Below are 21,154 nucleotides of genomic sequence, written 5' to 3' on the forward strand. Positions count from 1 at the left end.
GAGATGTAGGATAGAAGAAATTAACATTTTAAAATCAATTACCAACTGTGTGCCAGGCACTGCTAAGTGCTTTTTTTTTTTTTTTAATTTTTTATTGTTGGCTGTTCAAAACATTACATAGTTCTTGATATATCATATTTCACACTTTGATTCAAGTGGGTTATGAGCTCCCATTTTTACCCCATATACAGATTGCAGAATTACATCAGTTACACATCCATTGATTTACATATTGCCATACTAGTGTCTGTTGTGTTCTGCTGCCTTTCCTATCCTCTACTATCCCCCCTCCCCTCCCCTCCCCTCCCCTCTTCTCTCTCTGCCCCCTCTACTGGCATTCATTTGTCCCCCTTGTATTATTTTTCCCTTTCCCCTCACTTCCTCTTGTATGTACTTTTGTATAACTCTGAGGGTCTCCTTCCATTTCCATGCAATTTCCCTTCTCTCTCCCTTTCCCTCCCACCTCTCATCCCTGTTTAATGTTAATCTTCTTCTCATGCTCTTCGACCCTACTCTGTTCTTAGTTACTCTCCTTATATCAAAGAAGACATTTGGCATTTGTTTTTTAGGGATTGGCTAGCTTCACTTAGCATAGTCTGCTCTAATGCCATCCATTTCCCTGTAAATTCTATGATTTTGTCATTTTTTAATGCAGAGTAATACTCCATTGTGTATAAATGCCACAAATTCCTCAATAGGACACCCATAGCACAAAAGTTAATAACTAGAATCAACAAATGGGACTTACTCAAACTAAAAAGTTTTTTTCTCAGCAAAAGAAACAATAAGAGAGGTAAATAGAGAGCCTACATCCTGGGAACAAATCTTTACTCCTCACACTTCAGATAGAGCCCTAATATCCAGAGTATACAAAGAACTCAAAAAATTAGACAATAAGAGAACAAACAACCCAATCAACAAATGGGCCAAGGACCTGAACAGACACTTCTCAGAGGAGGACATACAATCAATCAACAAGTACATGAAAAAATGCTCACCATCTCTAGCAGTCAGAGAAATGCAAATCAAAACCACCCTAAGATACCATCTCACTCCAGTTAGATTGGCAGCCATTATGAAGTCAAACAACAACAAGTGCTGGCGAGGATGTGGGGAAAAGGGTACACTTGTACATTGCTGGTGGGACTGCAAATTGGTGCAGCCAATTTGGAAAGCAGTATGGAGATTTCTTGGAAAGCTGGGAATGGAGCCACCATTTGACCCAGCTATTCCCCTTCTTGGTCTATTCCCTAAAGACCTAAAAAGAGCATGCTACAGGGACACTGCTACATCGATGTTCATAGCAGCACAATTCACAATAGCAAGACTGTGGAACCAACCTAGATGCCCTTCAATAGATGAATGGATAAAAAAAATATGCTAAGTGCTTTTCATATTTAATCCTTGTGGGGTGTAACTCAGTGGTGAAATGTATGAGGCCCTGGTTCAATCCCTAGCACTAGAAAAAAATTAAATTTATTCCTTGCTGTAGTCCTGTGATGAGGAAAAGCCTGTGTTCTTTCTACTATGTTGTGCTGCTATTCGCTTTCTACTAATCTCTTGAGAGAATTTGCCTGGTTATTATTTTTTTTTTTTAAGAGAAAGTTGTCATACAGAGTCTAAGGAGTGAAGATAAGTCAGAATGAAAGGTTGATCACTTTATTTGGGAGGCAGTAACAGAAAGCTGGGTTATCAGATTGATTTTTAGTCAAATCCTAGAGGCAAGCAAGGCCACTGGAATTTTTGTTGCTAATGGATGGTGCCTGGTGTGAGCCTTTTGGTGAGATGTTTGGTTTACCTTGTCCCTATTCACTGACCTATCACCTTGTCTCTCTAGGGTAAAGCCCACAGCCTGAAGCCAAAGGAGAAGCTGGCAGGCAGCCCAGTTCGCTCTTCTGAAGATGTAAGCCAGCGCGTCTATCTCTACGAGGGACTCCTAGGTGAGAAGTGGACTGGGAAGGCCCTTCACACTGAAAGAGAAAGTTGGGCTCAGCCAGAGGAGAGGGTAGTACTGGCCAGTAGCTGCTTAGCTCTTTGCTGATCTCAATGTTAACAATGGATAAAATTTCATTTCTGAAGCAAGCAAATTATTGGATCTGGAACAAGCAGTAGGCGAAAACTAGATGAGATTGGATTTTGGCATTAATCAATAGCTGTCTTTCTGTCTTCCTTTCTTTACTTTCTTGCTGCCATGGTCTTTCCTGCTCACAATTGGCAGGAAGGGACAAAGGATCGATGTGGGACCAGTTAGAGGATGCTGCTATGGAGACCTTTTCTATAAGTAACCACTTTTCTTTGTGTGCTGTGTTCATGCTTCCTGCTTGGGAGGGACTGGGCCTTACTCGGTAGCATCTGGGTCTGGTGGCAGGAGTGTTAGATCTGGGGTAGAGGTTCATGTTTCCCATGGATTGGAATCACTCTCTTTGGTCTGGGGTTTACTCTCTTTATTTTTGTTTGGCAGCTGTATTCCTTCAATGTTAAATATTCTCTAAAAAGTCTTTATTCTACACAGGCAAAGAGCGTTCTACTTTATGGGACCAAATGCAATTCTGGGAAGATGCGTTTTTAGATGCTGTGATGTTAGAGAGAGAAGGGATGGGTATGGATCAGGGTCCCCAGGAAATGATTGACAGGTATGAAGCTTGAAAAACCTGTGGGAGTGTGCAAATCCAGCCTTCTCCCTGTTAGTTCAGTGGTCTCCTACCTGAGGGCTGACTTTTGCCTGGTCTTCTGCTTAGGTACCTGTCCCTGGGAGAACATGACCGGAAGCGCCTGGAAGATGATGAAGATCGCTTGTTAGCAACCCTTTTGCACAACCTCATCTCCTACATGTTGCTGATGAAGGTAACGTTGATTTTGCTTATGTCTGGCTGTTACTGATGTTGGAAGGGCGAGGTTTGTTCCTATTGCCTAAATTCAGGTGTCCTTGGGAAGCTATTAAAGCATTTTATGGGGAGCTGGGTGAGGTGGCGCATGCCTGTAGTCCCAGTGGCTCGGGAGACTGAGGCAGGAGGATCACGAGTTCAAAGCCAGCCTCAGCAACTTAGCAAGGCCTTAAGTTACTCAGTGAGACCCTGTCTCTAAATAAAATACAAAATAGGGCTGGGATGTGGCTCAGTGGCCGAGTGGCCCTGAGTTCAATCCCTGGTATCCCTGATAAAAAGCATCTTACGGGGGATCTCTTTCTGATTGAAAAGTTTGATTCCTCTCTATCAGTTTGCATAGGATCTCTTTAGCCGAGAAACTACCAGGATGTTATGCTAATGAGTGTTGTAAAGGTAATTGACCCTTTTATACTATGTTTATTTTGAATTTTATGTGGGCTCCCCTAAGTAGTCTTAGGATGCCAGTAGAGCTTCACACATAATACAATGGATTATTTATTTTTTAGTAGGTTCTAAAACCTTAGAAAGGATGCTCAGAATTTACTTTTCAGCAGCAGCCTGTTTTCATATAGGATTTTTCAACAACTATAAAAAGAGCTAGCCATTAGCAAAGTAATGTTTGATATGGTTGTGCTTGGATTTTATAGCTGTGGAAGAAGTATGGTTCCAGATGAAAAGTCCTGCTCTGATAGGGAAACATAATTTTGGGGTTGGTGGGTAGAAGAGAGTTGTTTGAGAATGAGTCCTTGAGAATAGCTTTCCTCCTGCTCTTCCCAGCCTCCTTAGATTTGAAGGGATCAGTTAATCAAATGCAGAGAATTTTGGGTTGCTCACTTTCTGTTGTAAGGTTCCCTCTACTCTGTTGAATTCCAGGGGCACCAGTTGACTGGTTGGGGAAAGATGGTGATTCTTAACCTTCAGAGGATCTCAGCTACTACAGTCTCAGAATTGCCATTCTGAGTCATTATTTCTACATTATGCTCTGAGGAGCCCTTTAGGGGTGAATGTTATCTTTTGGGGATGACAGGAAGTGTCCCCTTGAAGCCTGTCCACTCTCAGAGCCACTTTTTTGCAGGAGCTAACCAGAGATAGAACCAGGACTTTTCTCCCTGGTACATTGGCAGAACACCCAGTCAAAAGCATTCTCCCATGTTCAGAGATGTGTTCTTTCAGAATCCCACTTCTTTATACAAAATACATGTATGAAGATGTGAAAAAAAAAAGAAAAGCGTTACCTTAGATTAGGCAGAGAGAAGTGATGGGAGGGGAGGGGGGGAATGTCGGGATAAGAAAGATAGTAGAATGAAACAGACATTATTATTTCTGTGTGTATATATGTGACTACATGACCAATATGATTCTGTAACCTGTACACTCAGAAAAATGAGAAATTATATCCCATCTGATTCAAATGTATGATATATCAAAGTCATTGTACTGTCATGTATAACTAATTAAAACAAATAAAAAAATAAAAGAATCCCACTTTCTGTCAGATAGGAGGAAGCTCACTTGTACATTCTTTTGTCTCTACCTCAGTTGAAAGTAGTAGAGCAGATCCTTTATTAACATTCTATCTTGGTTTTCCAGGTGAACAAGAATGACATCCGAAAGAAGGTGCGACGTCTGATGGGAAAGTCACATATTGGACTTGGGTATAGCCAGCAAATCAACGAGGTGCTTGATCAGCTGGCGAACCTGGTGAGCATCGCTCGACCCTCCCCTGGGCTCTCCTTTTGATCACTTGCCATCCTCCCCTCTAGGCTTCTGGCCTAATGCATAGGTTTCCCCAAGGCCATTTCTCATCTGTGTCACTGTGCAGTCCAGTTCAGCCCTAGTTTTGAGGATAAGACAGTAGTCTAGATGAGGTTTTAACCCTTATGTTCTGTACTAGGATTCTGTACTGAAACTACCTAGTGCAGAAGTTTCTACATGTGATCTTTGGATTCCTGAGAATCTACAAAGTAAAAACTGTTTTCATTATGATAGTAAAAAGCCTGTTTCCTGGCTCTACATTTTCACTGATGCTGCAAAAGCAGTGGTGTGTAAACTGCTGACGCCTTAACACCCTGACTCCAAACTGTGCTAGCCCAGCCTCACCTCCATGATCTGTCACTTGTGAATGTCCTTGATAAATCAATGAAAACCATTGCTTTTATTAAACCTCTTATCACTGATCATATGTCTTTAATATGCTGAGTTACAAAATGGGAAGTATGCATACTGTATTTCTGTTGATGAATGTTTTGAGGATAAACAGATTGAATTGCAAGATGAACTGTTAGCTTTGTTCATGGATCACTACTTTTACTTGAAAGAATGACTAACAAACTATGGTTATTCAGAATTGAGTATTTAGCAGACATTTTCTCCAAAATTAATAGAGGTGAGCCAGTTTAAAGGAAAACACTAGATAGTACTTTTACTAATGATAAGATTCAAGCTTACAAATGAAAATGAGTATTTTGGGCGATTTTTGAGCTTGAATTATCTCAATATTTTAAGAGATATTTTCTAATGAGATTGTTGATAACATTAATGAATTTTTTTTTTTTTACATTGTGTAATGAGAAGGATTTTACAAATACAGTGTGTGTGTGATACTACAAGTTCAAGCATGGATAAAAGAAGCACTGAAAATATAATCTAGACAGGTAGATTTTAGTGTAATACTATGAAATGCTCATTGATATGCTTTCTGGTTCCACCTAATGACTAACTTTTAAGAAACTGCTATTTTGGGGTTGGGGTTGGGGTTCGGTGGTAGCGCACTTGCCTAGTATGCGTGAGGCACTGGGTTCGATTCTCAGCACCACATACAAATAAATAAAATAAGGATTCATCAACAACTAATTAAAAAAAAAAAGAAATTGCTATTTTGAGTTCTGGTATAGTGGCAAAGAAGAGTATGCATATTTATCCAAAAAGGCTATTAAAATTCTTCTCCCTTTTCCAAACTGGTATGTGTAAAGTCAGATTTTCTTCATACACCTTAACCAAAGCAACATATTATAACAGGGTGAGTGCAGAAGCAGATATGAAAATGTAGCTATTTTCTATTAAGTCAAATATTAAAGAGATTTGCAAAAATGTAAAACATGGTCACTCTTCATTTTTGTTGTTGTTGGGGAAAATATATTTTTTTTAAAAAATATGTTATTTAGGGTTGGGGATGTAGCTCAGTGGAACAGAGCTTGCCTAGCACGTCTGAGGCACTGCTAGGTCCGATCCTCAGAACACATAAAAATAAATAAATAAAATAAAGGTATTGTGTCCATCTTAAAAAAAAAAGATATGTTATTTATATTACCACATACTTGGTAGTTATTAATTATTTATTTTTAAATGAATTAATGGGGCTGGGTGTGTAGCTCAATGATAGAATGCTTGCTTAGTATGCTCAAGGCCCTAGGTTTAATCCCCAGCACTTAATAAAGAAGTTTATTAATTCTTTTTTTTTTTTTTTCATACCAGGGATTGAACTCAGGGGCACTCAACCACTGAGCCACATGCCCAGCCGTATTTTGTATTTTATTTTAGAGACAGGGTCTCACTGAGTTGTTTAGCACCTTCCCATTGCTAAGGCTGTCTTTGACTCATGATCGTCCTGCCTTAGCCTCCTGAGCTACTGGGATTACAGGCGTGTACCACCTCACCTGGCCTAATAAACATTTTTTTAATTCCTAGTTTTAATTTCTAGTATGGTAGATATGACTTATATAAACAAAAGCTCTTTGGGATCTTTAGTAATTTTTTGTTCTTGTTTTCTGGGGATTGAACCCAGGCATGCTATAGCACTGATCTATACTCCCAGTCACTAAGTTGCTAAGGGTCTCTCTGAGTTGCTGAGACTGGCCTCCTGCCAGTCCTTCTGCCTCAGCCTAAATTTGCTAGCACATAGCATAGAAATTCTTTTGTTTTTGCAGTATTGGGGATTGAACCCTGGGCCTGAGAGTACTAGACACTCTACCACTGAACTGTATTTCCAGTTTCAGTAATTTTTAAGAGGTATAGAAGTTCTGAGACCAAAAACTTCTTGAGCTGGGTGTGGTGGTGCACACCTGTAATCTTAGCCACTCGGGAGGCTGAGGCAGGAGGATCACAAATTCAAAACCAGCCTCAGGGGCTGGGGATGTTGCTCAAGCGGTAGCGCACTCGTCTGGCATGAGTGCGGCCCGGGTTTGATCCTCAGCACCACATACAAACAAAGATGTTGTGTCTGCCGAAAACTAAAAAAAAAATATAAATATTAAAATTCTCTCTCTCTCTCTCAAAAAAAAAAAAAGAAAGAAAGAAAGAAAGAAAGAAAACCAGCCTCAGCAATAGCAAGGTGGTAAGCAGTGAGACCCTGTCTCTAAATAAAATACAAAATAGGGCTGGGAATGTCACTCAGTGATCGAATGCCTTTGAGTTCAATCCCCAGTACCCCCCGCCCCCCCCCAAAAAAAAAGTTCTTGAACACTTACTTTCCTGGTGGCCAGGTGTTGAAAGATGAGATGATGTTAATTTAATTGCTGAACAGGATATTCTTGGCCCAGAGCCATGTATAAAAGGGATGTATGAATGTCCTAAAAATCTCTCTTTCCTCAGAATGGACGTGATCTCTCTATTCGATCCAGTGGCAGCCGACACATGAAGAAGCAGACATTTGTGGTGCATGCAGGGACAGACACAAATGGAGATATCTTTTTCATGGAGGTAGGTACTGGTTCATGCTGGGAACCCAAAGGAACATTTGAAAGACATAAGGAGCTCCTAGGACTGGTGCCAGAATAATTTTCCCATTTATCTCATTTATCTTCATAATCCAGTTATTAAATTTTGCAAATAATTATGTTAATGTGATAGGTTTTTCCCCACCATTTCCTGTGTGTCTGTGTATTTTTTTAAATAGGTGATATAGTCACATTGTCCATGAAGTAGCATATATTGGGAGGTCTTACACTCATCCTGGTCCTCTTCTACTCAATTCCCCACTCACCTTTCCTCTTCATCCTGTAGGTAACAGCTTGTGTTGGTTTCCTTTGTATTTTCCAGTGTTTTTTATTATGCAAACAGATCTGGGGGTAAATTCTTATTTTTCCCTTTTCTTACAGTCAGATGCCGCATTATATTCACTGGTCTATACCAGTGTTTGTTTTTTTCATTAAATGTCATCCTGGCAGTCCTCTCTAACAGAACAAAGAGATTTCTTGTTCTTTCTATGTCCTTTTTTCCACTGTGTGATTGTGCCATAATTTATCTAGCCAGTCAGTACGTATTGATCCTTGTGTTGCATCCAGTTTGTGCTACTATGATTGACATTGTGCCTGCTTAATTTCATATATTGTAGTTGTGTCTGTAAGAATTCCTGGAAATGGGATTGCTGGACTAAAGGGACAGTACGTTTGTAAATTTGGTTGATATGACTGTTAACTACCTTTTAATATATTCTACCTGCTTGCTATTTATTTTGTTGAAGAAATTGAATCATTGGCTCTGTGGAGTAGCTCACATTTTAGACTTCTTGCTGATTGCATCTCCTTGCTGCTGTTTCTCTGTGTCTTGTATTTCTTACAAACTACTACCGCATTCTAGAGATTTGATCAGTTTTCAATTCAATATTTTGCTGGACACTGTGGCACACACCTGTAATCCCAGCAGCTCCAGAGGCTGAGGCAGGAGGATCATAAGTTCAAAACCAGCCTCAGAACTTAATGAAGCCCTGAGCAACTGAGTGAGACCCTATCTCAAAATTTAAAAATAAAGTAAAAAGGGCTGGGGATGTGGCTCAGTGGTTAAGCACCCCTAGGTTCAACCCCTGCTTAATTTCATACATTGCAGTTGTATCTGTAAGAGTTCCTGGAAATGGGATTGCTGGATTAAAGGGAAAAATATTTGTAATTTTGGTTGGTATGATTCTTTACCTTTTAATATATTTTAAAGTTAAATAAATAAAAATTAAAAATTTTTTAAAATCAATATTTTGGCAAGAATACTTCCTAGATGGTGCTATATAGTTACTTCCTGTGGCCTCACAGGGTCCTCTCTTATGGTTCAGATGTGGGCAGCCTAAACCAGCCACTGTAAAGTACCTCATTTGTCTCCTGGTTTTATGTATGATATTTTTTTTGCATGTAAAAATATTTTATTTATTTATTTATTTTTTTAATTTATTTTTTAGTTTTCAGTGGACACAATTTTATTTTTATGTGGTGCTGAGGATCGAACCCAGCGCCCCGTGCATGCCAGGCGAGCGCGCTACCGCTTGAGCCACATCCCCAGCCCAAAATATTTTATTTTTATGTAAATTAGTTAACAGAATGCTTTTATGGCTTTGGATTTTGATTAATAATTAGTAAAAGCATTCTCCACTCCAGTATTTTCATGGAAATTGACTGGTTTTTTTTTTTTGTTTCCATGTTTTTGGTTTTTGGTACTTGTGATTGAAGCCAGGTTCTTCTGCCACTGAACTACATCCTCAGCTCTTTTTATTTTATTTTGAGACAGGATCTTGCTAAGTTGCCAAGGCTGGCCTTGAATTTGGGAATCCTCCTGCCTCCTAAATTGCTGGGATTACAAGTGTGGGCCATCATGTTTGGCCAGAAAAGATCTATTTTTAGAATAAAAAACATGGAAATTCCCCAGGCCGTGGCTCATGACTATAATCCCAGCAACTTTAGAGACTGAGGCAGGGGGATTCCAAGTTCAAGGCCAGCCTGGGCAACTTAACTAGACTCTGTCTCAAAGTAAAACAATAAAAAGGGCTGGGCATGTAGCTCAATGGTAGCATGCCCCTGGTTCAAGGCCCAGTACTGCAAAAATAAATTAAAAATAAAATAAAATGGGGGCTGAGACTGTAGCTCAGTGGTAAAGCGCTTGCCCCGCATGTATGAGGCACTGAGTTCAATCCTCAGCACCACAAAAAAAAAATATATACTATGTGTTCATCTACAACTAAAAAATATACATTAAAAATATTTAAAGGGCTGGGTTTATGGCTCAGCGGCAGAGCGCTTGCCTAGCAGGTGGGAGGCCTTGGGTTCGATCCTCAGCACCACATAAAAATAAATAAATGAAGATATTGTGTCCAACTTAAAAAAATATATATTTTAAAAAATATTTAAAATAAATAAATTGATAAAATAAAAATAGAACTCATAAGTAATTTTAGAGACTGGGTACAACTTCTATGTAAGTTATTAAAATTAAACAGTCTACATGTTGTCTGTTCCCTTTTGGTTTAGTTGAATTTGATTTTTGAACAGGTTGTTCACCAAACACAGGAGTGTATACTCTGGAATCAGGAGGGTATGTGTCAGTGTGTCTGAGAAGAGAGTCATTTTCATGTCACCATTTGAGGTGTAAGAATTTGGTTGGGAGTTTCTCCGAGTTGAGGACTAATTTAAGACATTTGCACCACAGTAGAGGTGGCAGGTGATTCTTTTCTTTTTCTCTTAAATATAGCCAAGTCATTGTGGTGGCACATACCTCTGATTCCAGCTACTTACGGGGATGAGGTAAGAGGATCACAAGTTCAAGACCAGCCTCAGCAACTTAGGGAGACCCTGCCTCAAAAATAAAAAATAAAAAAGACTGCACTGTACAGCAAGCCTCATGCTGAGTCTCTGGAGTTGGGGCAGGATGCCTTACCCTCCTACATGCCTCTGCTTTGAAGTGTTGCCATGGCAAGGAAGAGAGCACATTGGCCACCCTGTCACCAACTGACTACCAAGAGGCTCTGAGCCTTTCTCAGCACAGTGAGCTGGCCACACCATCAGACAGCAATTTGGGAAGACTTTTTTAAATTATTAAATGCCAGGTCCAGTGGCACATACGGTATAATCTCAGCAACTCAGGAGGTTGAGGCAGTATGATTGCAAGTTCAAGGCCAGCCTCAGCAACTTAGCAAAACCCTGTCTCAAAATAAAAAGATAGGATGGGGATGTGGCTTTGTGGTTTAGCACCCCTAAATTCAACCCCAAATACAAAAAAAAAAAAAAGTTTTGTGTGAATCCTTTAAGATTTTAAAAATTGCATATTTGTATAAATACAACTTATTTGCTTAGAATTAATAAAAGTGGTATTAAACCACCAACATTAATGTATAATTTTTTCTTTTTGTTGTTGTTGTTTGTTTTGCAGTGCTGAGGATTGAACCAAGGGTCTCACCCACTCTAGGCAAGTGCTCTACTAACTGAGCTACTACATCCTCACCCCACAATTTACTTTTTTGTTGTTGTTGTTACCAGGGATTAAACTCAGGGAACTTAACCACTGAGCCACATCCCAGCCCTTTTATATATTTTATTAGAGACATGGTCTCGATGAGTTGCTTAGGGCCTCACGAAGTTGCTGAGGCTAGGTTCGAACTCTACATCTTCCTGCCTCAGACTCCTGAGTGGCTGGGATGACAGGCATGCACCAACATACCTGGCTCACAATTTGTTTTTTTTCCACTTAATATATCATGAACATCTTTCCATGGTTTATCATTTTGTTTTGTTGTTTGTTTTTGTTTTTTCAGTCCTGGGCATTGAACCCAGAAGTGCTCTGTTTCTGAACAACATCCTCATTTCTTTTTTTCTCTTCTTTTCTTTCTTTCTTTTTTTTCTTTATTTATTTATTTATTTATTTTGAGACAGTGTCTTGCTGAGGCTGGCCTCAAATTTGTGATCTTCCTGCCTCAGTCTCCCAGGTCACTGGGGTTACAGGTGTGTATCATTGTGCCTGGCCATCTTTCTACATTTTCAAGTGGATGCTTAGCCATTTTGGTATTATACAGCTATACCATAATTTATTTAACTAGTGCTTCCCACTGTTTTTTTTTTAACATTGCTTCATTGAATATCCTTGAACATATATTTCTGCACACTGATGTGAGAATTTCTATAGAATATATTCCTAGACATGAAATTTCCAGATCACGCTTATATATATTTAAAATTTTAGTAGAGTCTGCCATTTTGCCATCCCAAAGACTACCAGTTTACATTTCCACCAGCAGCATAGGTGGACTGGGAGTCCTACTGGCCTAGAACCCATTTCTAATTCTTACTCTGCCATTCTAATCGCCCCACCCCCACCTTTTTTGCTGGCAGGGGTAGGGGGGGTGGTTATTGGTGGATTGAATCCAGGGGCTTTCTACTGCTGAGCTATATCCCTAGCTCTTTTGAGACAGGGTCTAAGTGCTGAGACTGGCCTGGAACTTGCCAACCTCCTGCCTTAACTTCCTGAGTAGCTGGGATTACAGGTGTGTGCCACTGTACCTGGCTCAGTCCTTTCTTTAGAAAGCTTTTAGAACTCCAGTAATCTCTTATGTAGGAGTTTAAACCTGATAGTCTCATGTATTCCTTACTCACTGACCTGATACTTATGAAGCACTTAATATATGCTAGGCACTGTGTTGAGTGTGGATTATAGTAGTAAATATGACTGTTGCCCTTCTAGAGTTGACAAACCATTGGAGAAGTTAAATAACTAAACAAAGAATGTTGTAGAATGAGCTTTATAAGAGAAAATGTTTGGGGGGCAGGAGTTATGGGAATATGTAGTAGAGACTGTGGGAATTGTGGACAGCCCCTCTGAAGAAGTGATCTTTGATCATACACTTGAAGGAGGAATAAGAGTGACAATTACAGTGAGGGAAGGGAAGAGCAGTCCAGTGATATTCAAGATGGAATGATGGGATTCAATGATGGATGTAGTGATAGGGAAAAGGAAAGATTTATGCATCACTTGTTCATTTCTGGCTTGAGCAGTAGGGTGAATGATGGTGTCATTTATGGCAGTAGGGGACTTAGAAGGAAGATCTGTCCAAGAGAAGATGCTGAATTCAGATTTAGACAAGGTGAGTTTGAGGGGCTACATATGAGGTATCCACATAAAGACAGGTCAGGAGCTCAGGAGGCCAGGCCTCATATGGAGAGATTTAAGAACCGTCAAAGCTGGGTTTGGTGGCACACTCCTGTAATCCCAGCAGCTTGAGAGGCTGAGGCAGGAGAAGTGTGTGTTCAAAGCCAGCCTCCGCAACTTAGCAAGGCCCTAAGCAACTTAGTGAGATCTTTTCTCAAAAAAAAAAAAAAAAAAAAGCAGGGCTGGGGTTGTGGCTTAGCCTTGCATGTGTGAGACCCGGGTTCGATCCTCAGCACCACATAAAAATAAATAAACAAAATAAAGATATTAAAAAAGGGGAGGGCTGGGGAATGTGGCTCAGTGGTTAAGCTCCCCTAGATTCAATCCCTGCTACCAAAACAAAACAAAAACCCATCAACGTGGCAGTAATAATAATTATATTTCTTATGTTATTATAGCAGCTAACGGGTACTTACACATTAAGCCTCACACATTAAGATTTTTATATTGCCAGGCACAGAGGCACATACCTATAATCCCACTACTCAGGAGGCTGAGGCAGAGGATTGCAAGTTCAAGGTCAGACTCCACAACGTAGCAAGACCCTGTCTCAAAATAAAAAATCAAAATGGCTGGGCATATGGTTCATTGGTAAAGTGGCCTTGAGTTTGATCCCCAGGACTGACAAAAAAAAGAAAGAAACAGGCTGGCAGTAGAACACCCATGGCTTATTCCCTTCTCTCTCTCTCTCTCTCTCTCTTTCACACACACACACACACACACACACCACAAATGCCCATTAACTAACTCATTTAGTCTTCACAGTGGCTCTGTGCAGTTGTTACTCTTATGATCCTTACCTTATACATGAGGAGATGTAGATAGGTAAATTTGCTCAAGGTGACACAGCCAGACAATGGGAGAGATGGAATCTGAACCCAGGTGGTCGGGGCTGAGCAGAGCTCAATGATGGAGCACTTGCCTAGCATGTGTAGGGCCCTGGGTTGGTCCCTCATACTGCAAAACAGCAAACCCCAGGCAGTCTGACCATAGACCTGCGTCTCTAACCAGTATGCTGTAATATTCCCCACAGTAATTAAAGCCTTGAGAACAGATAAGTCTACCTGAGGAAACTGTTGTACAAGAGGAGAGCGTGAAGGGGACTTTGCTTTTTAACTTATATCATCCTATACTGGAATAATTTTTATGCTATAAGCATTGTTCATGTGTCATGTGTGTAATTCATTTTATTTAATTATTTTTTGTGTGGTACTGGGGATTGACCCCAGAGGTGAACCGCTGAGCTACATCTCCAGCCTTTTGAGACAAGGCCTTGCAAAGTTGCTTGAGCTGGCCTCAAACTTTCAATCCTCCTGCCTCAGCCTCTAGAATAGCTGAGATCATAGGCATGTGCTACCATGCCCAGCCTATGTAACTGATTTTAAAAGATATTTTTATAGGATTAGGGCAGAGCCAGGATTAGAAAATATATTAGCTCCAGTTTTTTCTCCTTGGTTAAGTCTGCCATAATCACCTGCCTTTGTGTCTGTCAACAGAGCTGAATCCTATACACAGCCATGAGAAGACATGCACGCCTGTAATCCCAGCAGTTTGGGAGGCTGAGGCAGGCGGATCACAAGCCTCAGCAACTTAACGAGGCCCTAAGCAACAAAATAAAAAGGGCTGGGATGTATCTCAGTGGTTAAACACCCCTGAGTACAATCCCTGGTACCAAAAGGAGAAAAGGAAAAAAAAAATGGAGGCAGCATTCAATGTCCTCTGAACACTTTGTAGATGATAGAGGAAGTATTATACACCCATGGCCTTGAGAGTAGGCCTCCTTCCTTGTGCACAGGATCCTTTCAGTGACTCCATTTCTTTCAATGGAGTCTAGAAGACTTTACATCCAGCAGTTCTGTGTCCCCACCTAGATATGAGGCAGAAAACCTGGCATGGCAGCTCCCGGCATCAGTGTTCCCATTCTTCCCTGTGGGAAACATGCCATGTGGCCTGGGATGGAAGAGTCTGTCAGAGAGCAGACCCACTGAGCTCTTTGTGCACTCCTCCAGGTGTGCGATGACTGTGTGGTGTTGCGGAGTAACATCGGGACAGTGTATGAGCGCTGGTGGTATGAGAAGCTCATCAACATGACCTACTGTCCCAAGACCAAGGTTTTGTGCTTGTGGCGTAGAAATGGCTCTGAGACCCAGCTGAACAAGTTTTATACTAAGAAGGTACACAGGGTCTCTGGGTTGGGGATCGGATAGGCGTCGAGGGCCAAGTATTGAGCATCTCTCTGGGAAGTTACAATTCCAAACTCCATGCCCCCAGCTGTTGTGTGGGATAACTAAAGCTGTCCCTGAGTCCTGGCATTGGCCTCACCCTCCAGCAGCCATCCAAGAGCAGGGGGCAGTGAACCCTGAAGGCTGCTATGACAGGGTGCTTTCTCCCCTTGTGCCACAGTGTCGGGAGCTGTACTACTGCGTGAAGGACAGCATGGAGCGTGCTGCTGCCCGACAACAAAGCATCAAACCCGGTGAGGAGAGGACACTCCCTGAGAGTGCTGGAGGCCTGGCCAGGAGCCGGGCTGCAGTGAGCTGACCGCCTCACTGGTTAGCTGATAACCTCCTTCCTCACTGCAGGGCCTGAACTAGGTGGCGAGTTCCCCGTGCAGGACATGAAGACAGGCGAGGGTGGCTTGCTGCAGGTCACCCTGGAAGGGATCAATCTCAAGTTCATGCATAACCAGGTAGGTGCAAGCAGCAGCACAAGGCTACCTGGCCCTGTTGTTCCACCTGCAATAAGGATCAGTGGCCAGGTCCCAGTGCTTTCCCAGTGAGCACGAAGGGAGTCTTGGACCAGAGGGAGGACTGGACAGCTGGCCGAGAGAGAAATCAGAGGGAGGGCACAGTGACCTTGGTGAGACCACCAGGCTCCGTGAAGGTGCAACAGGGAGCCTGTGGGGAGCTGGGACAGAGCATGAGGTGTGGTGGCCGTGCCACCCCTTCCATTAGACTCACACAGTGTGAGTGGGAGCGTCTCACTTGGCCCTCTGCGTGTCTCTGCCTTCCTGTGTTCCCAGGGTGTGCTTCGCTCCGTGGTTTTGCTTTGGGAGTCTAGACTGGCTCATCTCACGGATTTCTGGTGTGTGCGTGTGGCCTCTCTGTCCTCTAAGCGTGTGTGTTCATTGCTTTTTCTTTCTGCTGATTCTTCTGTTCTTTTTCTTCCTTTGAGTGTTCCCACTCTGGGACCTATTCCCCAGGCCCCAGGCCCCTCCCTTTGATGGAGAGCACTTCAGGATCATCTTTCCCTCTTTGTGACTCCACCCCGGAGCTGACTGTTTCCCTCTCTCGGTCTTTTAACACGATGCTAACTTTTTCTCTCAGTGGACATTCATTAAGCTAATTCCCTCTGAGGCCAGCGCGACATCCCAGGTCCGTTCCCGGCTCTGACTCTTCACCCAAGTGCCTTTCCTCCCCTTCCCTGATGTCCTCTTCCCGAGGCTCTGAGCCAGATCCCAACATGAGGCCCCACAACCCCTGGCCAAGCAGCAGACACTCAGGGGAGGTGGACATCAACTGCCATGGCTCTCTCCATCTGTTCGCCAGTTTAGTTCTCACTCTTCAGAGTCTAGCTGGGAAGATTGGGGTAACAGAAACGGCTGTGCAGGCTTCCTGCAGCCCCTGAGTGTATTTCCAGTCTGGGGCCTGGACTGGCAGTAGCCCTAAAGACCTGAGAATCAGCCCATCAGCCCAAGGAGGGGATTAATCAAGTACTTTCTGACCACAAAGGTCCTGGCACTTCCTGGGGAGGGTCTTCTGACCACATTTCAGTGTTGCGGCCTCCCCTTCTGAAGACAGCTCTTGTTAAACTACCCCCAGATGCTCTGCCTATCTCCATGTCCTACCCTTGGGGCGCCCCCTGGGTACACCATGTAGTATGACATTTACTAGCCTACACCGACTGCTTAGTGGTGAAAACTGAGGTCCCTAGAAGAGGCATTGTAAAGAGAGCAGGAGTGAAGGCTGTGACTCACAGTCTGATAATGGGGAAGTGACCTGCAGCCGTCTTTTGCTGTATAGCAGGCAGTTGGGGTAGAGGAAGCGCCAGACCCTCCCAGCAGTGTTTGGGAGAAGTACAGACTTGGAGTCAAGATGTGCTTGGATCTGAAGTTCAGCTTCATTATTCATGGGCAATATGCTTTTTGATCCTGTTTCCTCATCTGTAAGATGGGGGCAAACTGTGGGCCACCCAGAAAGCCATAGGAGTAGTGTTCGTAAACCTCCCAGATGGTACTCAGCAAGCTGCTGCTGTTGTCACCACACACTCTTGGGAGGTCCTGGATCCTGTGTCAAGGAAGATACCAACACCTCCCACCCCAAGGACAGTCTGAGGGAAGCTTTGTGCCCGTGCCAGCCCTCTGCGCCGGAGGAGGATGTATGGAAGGGTGGAGACCTATGGGCTGAGATGGGGGACGCCGGGGGCACTGTGTCCTATGAGCACTGCCCTGGGTAGAAGGTATGGGTGGGCAGCCCAGGCCAGCAGAAGGGCCTCTGGGTTGGGTTTGACCATTAAAACTAACGCCTTCATTTCTCTCCCATGCTTTCTCCTCCGGCCAGGAGCGGAAGGTACATGCCCTTTCTGCTATCTTCGCTTCTTAGCGCTTTTGACTGTGTGTGTGTGAATTCTTCTGTCCTCCCTTTGGGAGCTAGGTTTCCTGTGTGGGGGTGGGGCTGAGGCTGGGAGAGTGGGCTCTGCTGGGCAGGGGTGGAGCCTCTGGGCCTTACCCCGCCCTCCCTCCCTCTCTTGCAGGTTTTCATAGAGCTGAATCACATTAAAAAGTGCAATACAGTTCGAGGCGTCTTTGTCCTGGAGGAATTTGGTAATTACACTATTTTGCTCTTAGGTCTGGACTCACATGGCAGTAACTCAAACCTTGGAGCTCCAGAGAAGGGACTAGGGGCAGGGAGAAGACCACCTCTGCAGAGGAGAGGAGGAGCCCTCAGGAGAGAGGGAAGGAGGAGGAAAGCAGAGCAGCAGCCACAGGAGAGCGAGGGGCTTAGGCCGGTTTAGAGTCTAGACGCAGGCAGAGGCTCAGCGACGTTAGCACCACTTTCCCTTGCTCTGCCGGCCAGTGGTCAGAAAGTTCTGGGGCAGAGCAGACTGGCAGTTCCCAAGCTCTGTTGTGTCCATGTCGCCTGCTGCCATCTCTAGCTGCCCAGCGCTCCACCAGCCTCCCTGGCCTTGTTCTGCCCTCTGCCTAGCCTCCGTGCTAGAGGGGGTGTGGGGAGTGGCAGGCAGACTCACCAAGGGACAGGGAAGCCTAGTGGGCCTCGAGGCAGAGGGCAGTCATAGGGAAAAGCTGTGGCCGGCCGCCCTGGCAGCACTGAGGAGAGGTGTAGCGGTCCTCCCGGGGGCTTTGAGTTCCTGCTGTGTTTGTGCTTCATTCTTTTGTGCCCCTCATCGCTGCTATGAAAACCTTCGTTCTCCAGCAGGTAAAGTGACCTCGGCTCGTGCTGCCTCCCAGGCCCCTGCCTCGGGCCCTGCAGGGGTGGGCGGGCTCCCTTCAACCAGCCGGCTGCTCACATTGCCAGTTTGTCTCTTCCTTTCTCTTCCCGCCTCTTCCTTTCCTCCCCCTCGTGCTGGCTCACTCTTCCAAGTTCTCTCCCTGCTGTGCTCCCTTCTCTCTTCTGCCCGAGAGATGTGTGGGGACTCTTCCAATTTAGGAGAATGACCCAGGGCTTCTTGCTCTAAGGAGTTCAGTCCCTGCTAACCCTGGGTGCCCGAATTCTACCTCCCAGGGTCAGAAGAAGGTGTGGCCAACTCTCATCCGACTTTGTCTGGCCTCCAGGGGATGCCATGTCCCTCCTCCCAGTCTCAGTGATGGCTGGACCTGGGGGCCCTACTCCTTCCTCTGGCCAAGCAGAGCCCCTGCATGGTTGGGGCAGGGGGACTCCTAGTCTTGCATTCTGGGCTGTGGACATGTGTGTATTTGCCTGATGCTCCCTGTCACCTCCCTTCCCGGGTGCTGTACTCGCTGTCTCCTGCTCAGTGTGTCTGCTCCAGAGCCCTCTGACGCTCTCCCTCACACAGGCAGGCCTGGGCTTCTCATGTCACTCAGAGAAGGACACTTCCAGATCTTATGGGTTTAGTGTCATGTTCCTTCTTCATCCAGCCTCAGGACCTCTGTAGGGGCTGGCAGTGAAGGGGACTATGTTTAACATGAGACTTGCGGGCTGCTGTCAGGGCTGAGTTCACAGGCACCTCAGCACGGTGAGGCAGAGGCTAGCGACCATGTCTGCCCCACTGCAGCTCCACAGGGGCCTGGACAGCAGCCAAGGCTGGAAAAAGGCCAGCCTCTGCCACCCGGGCTCCCAAAGAAGTGGGTGGACACAGCCATCAAGTAAAAAGCCACTGCAGACTTCAGAGGACTAGCCGAGGAGTCTGGCTGGACAGAAGCCTCCCGTAGCCTCTGCTCTGTCGTAGCCTTAGCTGCTACAGCCACTGTGAGAGGCCACAGAGGGAAAGGGGACCCTGGTGCCGGGCGCCGCCGCCTGGGGACTGGCACTGTCGCTCTTAGTTTTGAACTTTCTGTTTTGTCTCTTGCCTGTCCGGTTTTAGTTCCTGAAATTAAAGAAGTGGTGAGCCACAAGTACAAGACACCAATGGTGAGTATGCCACCCCAGCCTGGTGGCCACAGTGCACAGGGCTCCCTGGGGACCTAGGACAGGAGGGGTGGGCTCTCTTGGGGACTTGGTCAAGATGCAAAGATTCAACTGAAGCAGGAACAAGTCTGCCACCCTGGGAGATAAACACACACGTACTGATCCCTCTCCCAGCAGGACACACACGAGGTCTGGCCTGGGGCTCCTGGAGCCCAGAGGCCGTGCCCAGAGCTAGGGCAGGAGCTGCCTGCCTGGCAGACCCTCCACTGTGCAGTTTGGGAGTCTCAGTGACTGATCTCCCTGTTTTCCTGTCCTCTGTAGGCCCACGAGATCTGCTACTCTGTGTTGTGTCTCTTCTCGTATGTGGCTGCAGTCCGTAGCAGTGAAGAGGACCTCAGAACTCCGCCCCGGCCTGTTTCCAGCTGATGGAGCAGGTGAAGCAGCTGGCCCATCCCAGGGCTCACCCCTTGCCTCCTGCTGCTCCCAAGTGCACCAAGTGACCGTGACTGAGAAGGGGATAATGGGTGTACGTTCTGCCAGCCCTGCGCTGTGGCTTCACTGGTCCCCAGTTATACGTCTTTTGAGTGTGTCTTTGCGTGTGTCTGTGACAGAGCTAAGCTAGTCCCTTCCACCTTCTCCCTGTCCTTACCCAGAAGACCAGCCTACTGTTCCCTCAGGGCTCAAGAGTGTGTTGCGGGGGACAGTGTGAATCCACCCTTGCGTGTCCTTGAGACATTGTGTTGTGGTTCCTCGTCCTCGGCATCATGATCCTCCAGTGCAGGATTCCTGCTCCCCGTCCTCTGTGATCTAGCATGACAGGGCGCCTTGGGCAGTTCCACTCTGGGCAGTGAGGGAAACCTGGCCTGCCCTTCCAGACGAGGGGTGGGCAGGAAAAGGAAAGCAAGAGGCTGGGGCAGCTGGAGTGAGTGGCAGCCTCCCAGCTTCCCTGTGCATTTCCCAGTGGCAGCTCCTACCTGTGGCCATGAGCTCTGCTGCTGCCCACCACAGCTCCATTGCCACCGCGGGGCAGCACTGAGGGGCCACTGTGTGCCGAGCAGCGATTTTCCTATGGTCAGCCTGGCCTTTGGCATGAGAAGACAGAGTGATTGGGGCAATAGAGTCCCAGAGACCGCTGGCTGCTCTGCCAGACACCAGGGAGAGGCGGCCAGGACCAAGTTCATTGTACACGCCCGTATGAGGCAGTGTCTCCTGGTGTCAGGTGCCAGGAGAGAAAGATGGCCTGGGGGTGGGGGGATGATTGTAAATATCTCAGCTCCTCGTTATTTATAGAAAATGTACAGCTGTGTGAATGTGAAATAAATGTCCTTAACTCCCCTGGTCCTTGGTTGCCTTGCATTAAATGACACCTCCTCTCAGCCCAGGCTTGAGGAACCTTGTGTTAAATGATGCCTCCTCTTGGCCCAGGGCTGAAGAGGCTGTCCCTGGACTCTAAGAAACCACCATGGAGTAAAAGAATGAAGGAGATAAGGTCATCCATGACCGGGCACTGGTGTATGAGGCCCCGGCTCCTGCCTCCTGCTCTCTGGGCTTGGGATCCCAGAGAGAGGCTGTGGGAGGAAGCTCCTTTTTCCTGCAGCACCAGGGGGCCCTGTGGGGGCTGGGACGCTGTGAACTGGCCACTAGAGGGAGCAGCCAAACTGGTCATTGACACGTGAACAAATTAATTTAACAATGACAGAAAAGCCAAGCCCATGGTCCCCTGTCCCCTAGAGTCCAGAGAGATACTGTGACATGGCCTGGGCCACTCTG

At 45.3% G+C, this 21,154-nt stretch overlaps 1 protein-coding gene across 50 annotated transcripts in view; it reads left to right on the top strand.

Moving 5' to 3' along the window:
- Madd (MAP kinase activating death domain) overlaps positions 1-20,722 on the top strand; it is a 46,697-nt gene extending 25,975 nt beyond the window's left edge. For 25 of the 50 annotated variants that reach the window (XM_058583780.1, XM_058583783.1, XM_058583788.1 and 22 more), the window contains 12 exons: positions 1,838-1,940; positions 2,219-2,281; positions 2,513-2,633; positions 2,739-2,844; positions 4,476-4,586; positions 7,476-7,583; positions 14,789-14,953; positions 15,183-15,255; positions 15,362-15,468; positions 17,532-17,601; positions 19,341-19,387; positions 19,706-20,722. In XM_058583780.1, coding sequence (XP_058439763.1) covers positions 1,838-1,940; positions 2,219-2,281; positions 2,513-2,633; positions 2,739-2,844; positions 4,476-4,586; positions 7,476-7,583; positions 14,789-14,953; positions 15,183-15,255; positions 15,362-15,468; positions 17,532-17,601; positions 19,341-19,387; positions 19,706-19,810 — 1,179 coding nt within the window. In that variant the 3' untranslated portion in view covers positions 19,811-20,722. The remainder of the gene's footprint in view (positions 1-1,837; positions 1,941-2,218; positions 2,282-2,512; positions 2,634-2,738; positions 2,845-4,475; positions 4,587-7,475; positions 7,584-14,788; positions 14,954-15,182; positions 15,256-15,361; positions 15,469-17,531; positions 17,602-19,340; positions 19,388-19,705) is intronic. The other 25 variants (XM_058583842.1, XM_058583859.1, XM_058583864.1 and 22 more) reach the window with 3 other exon arrangements.
- The last annotated feature ends 432 nt before the right edge of the window (positions 20,723-21,154 follow it).

Source organism: Marmota monax, unplaced genomic scaffold, assembly GCF_021218885.2.
Source record: "Marmota monax isolate L192 unplaced genomic scaffold, Marmota_monax_Labrador192_F-V1.1 WCK01_AAM20220418_F8-fsc00047, whole genome shotgun sequence".
NCBI lineage: Eukaryota > Metazoa > Chordata > Mammalia > Rodentia > Sciuridae > Marmota > Marmota monax.